We start from the raw sequence: 5,762 nt of genomic DNA on the forward strand, positions 1-5,762 counted from the left end.
AGGGAGGGAGGAAGGGAGGAAGGAAGGAAGGAAGGAACCCATCCAACGTAGCCTGGTTTCCTACTTTAATCCAAATCATTATTCTGCTCCAATCAGCTCTTTCACCTCCCTCTCCCCTGAATATACCATATTAAATTTTACCCCATTTGGGCTGGGGTTGTGGCTCAGTGGTGGAGTACTTGCCTAGCACATGCGAGGCCCTGGGTTCCATCTTTCAGTACCACATTGAAAAAAAAAAAAATAGCCAGGCATGATGGCACATGCCTGTTATCCCAGCAGCTTGGAAGCTGGGGTAGAAGGACCTCAGGTTCAAAGCCAGACTCAGCAAGGGTAAGGCACTAAGCAACCCAGTGAGACCTTGTCTCTAAATAAAATATAAAATAGGGCTGGGAATGTGGCTCAGTGATTGAGTGCCCTTGAATTCAATCTCTGGTACCCAAAAACAAAAAATGAAGAAATAAAATAAAGGTATCCATCTGCAACTAAAAAAAATTATTATTATTTTTTTTTTTTTACTTTTTTACCACTTTTGTTTTTTTTGCAGTACTAGGGATTGAACCCAGAGCTTACATACATGCTAGGCAAGTACTCTACCACTGAACTACATGCCCAGCCCACAATCATACTGTACTTAAGAATACCTTCACCTTTCCATGTAAGTTCTACTTATCAGCTAAGGTTTAATACAAATCCTAGTTCCTTAAAAACTTCCCTACTTGCCTCTGAACAAGATCTCTCCCTCTCCTAAACTCCTAATTCATATTTTTTACAAGTCAATACCATTTAATTCAGCATTTAATATTCCCTAAGTACTTTCACAACCATACATAAACCCTTTTCCTCATTCTAATATTGTATTGTAATATCAACACAAAGTAGAGAGGGAAATGAAAATAAACCTTTGTCCAAAATGTTAGGGAGTTTCAACAACACAAATTATCAGTGGGGAAGACTGAGTATTTAGTGTAGTTCTTCAAAAGACACATTAGAAGTGACATAAGCAATTTAATAGTATGGGTTTCATATCCTGTATATCAACGAATTCTAATTTTTTAATTTTATTTATCTTCTCAATCTAATCACTACCTTTTTTCTTTCTTAGGTCTAAAATAATAGTGCATTTTATAAAGCTTTAGGTTTGATTAACTACAAAGCAAAGAACAACATTTGTTTTGTTTTGGCACTGGGGATTGAACAACTGAGCCACATCTTCAGCCTTTTGAGACAGAGTTGCCCAAGTTTGTCTCAAACTTTTGACCCTTCTGCCTCAGCCTCCTGAGTAGCTGGGATTACAGATGTGTGCCACCTCAGCCTCCTGAGTAGCTGGGATTATAGATGTGTACCACCACACTCAGTTACAACAATTTTTAACTACATCTGACAAATAAGGATAAAGAAAATACTGAACTAATATACTTTTCTAATACTAATAATCATCAGCAGCATTAGTAAACTAAGATCTTGTACTACTGGTTGTGGTAAAAGGTGCTTTATATGAATCATCTGACTTAAAATGTAATCTTCCTCCTCATTTTATAGATCTTAGAAACAGAGCTCTAAAACTTACAGAAATCAATTAATTTGCTCAGGGACACATACCTGGTAAGTGCTAGAATCAGAATGTAAACCCTAATTCATGACTCTGAAGACAAAGAATATAAATACATGAGAAAAATATCATAACAAAACTCAATCAGCCCTACAAAAAGTTCCCCAACCTACTCTCTTGCTGAGGTACTCTACGTTAATTTTCTTATGAAAGCCATTTAATGACTCAAATGACATCACTTCTCCTTCCACAGTACTTAAATTCTGAATGAGGTCTCGATTACTCTCACAGAATGTAAAGTCCATAAGAACAAGGAACCTTTCTAATTTATTCATTACTCAGTCCCCAGTACCTAAAACACTACAAAGCACCTAGTGGGTCCTCAATATTTTCAAAAAAACAGTATTTACTTCTTCCCTTACTGGTTTTTTTTTTTCTTCCTTTCCTCCTCCCCGCCCCACAGGGCCAGGGTGTCAGGGTAACCTGGGATTAAACCCAAAGGCACTCAACCATTCCCAGTCTGTTTTTATTTTGCATTTTGGTACAGAGTCTCGCTAATTTGTGTAGGTCCTCACTAAATTGCTGAGACTGGCTTTGAACTTGAGATCCTCCTGTCTCAGCCTCCCAAACTGCTGGGATTACAAGTGTTTGCCACAACACCTGGCCTCTTTACTGTTCCGTATCTTGAAATTTTTCTTAAATTTCCTATGACACTAATAAAATAGAGCATTTACAATTCACAAATATTTCTATATGGAAAATACTCAAAGGGGAAATCTAATACATACATTATTATTCAAAGCAAGAAGACTTTCACTAATTATCCTATTATCTATCATTCCATTTAGCCTCCTCTAGTCCTTAACTGACACCTCCCTATACTATAAGATATACTAATTCAAAGATGCTCAGTTCACACACATGCATCAACTTTTCCTTGCACAGATGTTCACTTCATCTATGATGCCCTTCCTGACTTCCTCTGCCATTCTTCACCATCCTTTAAGACTTGGTATGTTCCAAATGGTCCCCTTTAATAGCCAGAATAGCAACTAGCATAAAACATCAGGCTAAATAACCTATTTGCATATTTCTATTCCAACTGACTGTAAGCTTCTCCAGGACAAGAAACAAGTCACAAATCACTCCTCACCAGGCCCCCTCCCCAATTCAGGATTCATTAAATGACAAAGAGAGCACACAAAAACTTAACAAGTTCAAATATGAATCTACCAAGGAATAAAAATACAGCAAGTAAAACCCATTTTCTGCATTCCAACACTTGCCTCCACAGTAAAGGACTCGAAGTGGGTAATCAGCATCTAACTTGGCACTATTCCTTGGATCTCCTTTGCCATCAGCCCCACTGGATTCAGAAATGTCAGTAGCCATTTCACAAACCTGTAAGCAAGGAAAATAACACATTATTTTGAACCAAGACCCCAGAGAAGCAGTATGGGAACGCCTCCTCCTCCTCCTCCTCCTCCATGTCCCCTCATCCCAAAGCTGTTTCAGTGCTGTTAAGTGAGGGACACAAGCTGTATTATTCATAAAATATAAACAATTTCAGGCTCATTCATACTGTCCACAGGTCTATAGTGAAGTAGGTAGCGAATGGACCATGAAAGATGGGGAAGAGGGGACGCTAGAGAAAAAGAAGCAATTGAGGGGGGAAGGATGGGGTGTATGACCTCAATAGAGACCGAGCAAAAGGTCTGAGGGGGACCCAGGAGGGATGCAAACTGCAGTCAGAATTAGACTACAAAGCAGTTGAATGGAGAGAGGCTGGAAAAACCTAGGAAGAGGAGGTGGGTCACCAGGTGTCCAAAGGCAGGTTGTGGGAGCAGCGAGATGCCAAGGGAGGAGCAGCGATCAGGAAAGGAGATGGGAGGGGACGGGATGGCCAGAGCCTGAGGAGAGTGCGGAAAATGGGAGAAGAACAAGGAAGGGGCAGCCTGCAAAAGGACTGAGGGCGCAAGGGCGAGCAGGTCTCAGGCGAACGGGCGATCTTGAGGACAGCAGAAGAACCCATGTGGGCGGGGGTGGAGACGCACGGCCCGGCCCGGCCCGGCCCCCTTCCTCCAGGTAGCACCTCAGCTTCCCCCACACTCACTACCAGCGCTGGGATGTCGAAGAAGTGGAGGAGTCGTTACCCAGGAGGTCGCACAGCGCTCGCCGCCGCCGCTCCCGCAGCTCCCGCCGGCTGAAGCGACACATGCAACTCCTCTTTCCTAGCCAGGGCCTCCAGAGAGCCCGTCTACCAGACACGCTCCCGCGAGACAATAAGCCTTTATCGCGAGACTCAAGGCCGCGGCTGAGCAGATGTCGCGAGAAGCCTAAATGGGGGCGGAGTGAAAGTGGGGCGGGGGCGCATGCGCCTTCCGTCCCGGGGTGGGGCCACGAGGCCGAGCCGCGGAGGGCCAGTAGGCGGTGCTCGCTACCCGTCGGAGAGGAGGGGTCGTCTGAGGTTCGCGAGCTGAACCGACGCGGACGGGACGAGCAGACACGCGCGCCTGAGTCAGAAATGACTCCCTATCAATAAGCCTGGGCAAGCATTGCCCCCGTGTCTGGGGTACATCCTAGAGTCCTGACTAACCTCCAGCTATTGAATCAGTCACTCCTCTGCGGGGAGTCTGCAGCTGGCTAAGGCGTTTGGTTTCGTCTCAACACAAAACCCTAAATTGGAAGAATTGTTCTTGGAAAAAAAAACAATATCTGTTCTGTTTAAATGTTGTCATCTCTTACTACCTAACCACGCCATTTTCCTCACTGTCCAGTGTTTACTATCCTTATAGGTGTTCTAAATTGGAATTGCTCTGTCCATCCCAGCCTTTCTCTCCGAAGGCTGAATCCTGCTAGACACAACCACAAGCTTTTCTTCCATTGATTTTATTTTGGGAAAATGCCCTTATGTGCATAATCAGCGTGAGTTCCATTCGTGAAATCCCATTCAGAGCTTTCAGAGACTTGAGGGTTAGGGGATAAGAATAAGAAGTGCTTTATAGGTGGGGAAGGGGTTCTTTTCTATTTTGCTTCATCCTCCACACCCACCCACCTCCTTCCCCTCTTTCATTCACAGTCGCTTCTGCCACCCTTGAAAGTTCTCTTTACAACTTACTTTTCATGTGAACTTAACCATCCGGAACAATCTTTTCCACCAGAGATTCATCCAGCATGGCCTCCGTCCTGCTAATATTTTTTTAAATTTTTTTTTAGTTGTCAATGGACCTTTATTTTACTTATTTATATGCAGTGCTGAGAATCGAACCCAGTGCCTCACACATGCTAGGCAAGCGCTCTGCCACTGAGCCCCAGCCCAGCCCCTTCTAATTTTTTTTTTTAAAGTTCCATCACAAGAGAATTGATCTAAATTAAGCTAGTGAAAGAAGAAAATGTCTCATGCCCACCAAAACATGTTTGATTCCAACAATTATAGTTCCCTCTATTGACATCCACCTCCCACTGTATATACATACATATTTGGGGATACAGAATGTAGGTGGATTCATGCCACAATTTTTTTTTAGGTTCCTACTAAGCACCAAGCACTATGCTAGGCACTGTGGATATTTATATGAACAGAAGAGATAAAATCACTCTGTAGGGCTGGGTTGTGGCTCAGTGATAGAACGCTTGCCAAGCATGTGTGAGGCTCTGGGTTTGATTCTCAGCACCACATATAAATAAATAAAAGTCCATTGACAACTAAAACAAAATTCTTTTTTACTTACTCAGTAAATTTAATGGCCTCAGACATGTTAGCTGATTTAATCCTTACAAAAACCCTGTGAAGTAGTAGATATTCTTTTATTTATTTATTTTTACTTTTTTTTTAGTTGTGGTTAGACACAGTATCTTTTATTTATGTTTATGTGGTGCTGAGATTGAACCCAGTATCTCAACACATGCGAGGAGGGCACTCTACCACTGAGCTACAGCCCCAGCCCTGAAGTAGATATTCTTGTCTCTAACTTCCAAATGCTGAAATGAAAGCTTGAAGGTGGAAATATAAATTAAATGCACCTATGCTTAAGATCACACAGCAGGGGCTGGGGATGTGGCTCAAGCAGTAGCGCGCTCCCCTGGCATGCGTGCGGCCTGGGTTCGATCCTCAGCACCACATACAAATAAAGATGTTGTGTCCGCCGAAAACTAAAAAATAAATATTAAAAAAAAAAGGATTAACATTCAGTCTAAAAGACACAGTCAATAC

General features: G+C 42.7%; 1 protein-coding gene across 2 annotated transcripts in view; it reads right to left on the bottom strand.

Annotated features, from left to right (window-relative positions):
* Denr (density regulated re-initiation and release factor) overlaps positions 1-3,857 on the bottom strand; it is a 14,141-nt gene extending 10,284 nt beyond the window's left edge. The window contains exons 1-2 of one of the 2 annotated variants that reach the window (XM_015502438.2): positions 3,703-3,857; positions 2,836-2,950 (exon numbers count right to left, since the gene is read on the bottom strand). In XM_015502438.2, coding sequence (XP_015357924.1) covers positions 2,836-2,941 — 106 coding nt within the window. In that variant the 5' untranslated portion in view covers positions 2,942-2,950; positions 3,703-3,857. Of the gene's footprint in view, positions 1-2,835; positions 2,951-3,662 lie in introns of both variants that reach the window. The other variant, XM_048785534.1, reaches the window with a different exon arrangement.
* Between the last annotated feature and the right edge of the window lie 1,905 nt (positions 3,858-5,762).

The sequence above is a fragment of the Marmota marmota genome, unplaced genomic scaffold (assembly GCF_001458135.2).
Source record: "Marmota marmota marmota unplaced genomic scaffold, marMar, whole genome shotgun sequence".
NCBI lineage: Eukaryota > Metazoa > Chordata > Mammalia > Rodentia > Sciuridae > Marmota > Marmota marmota.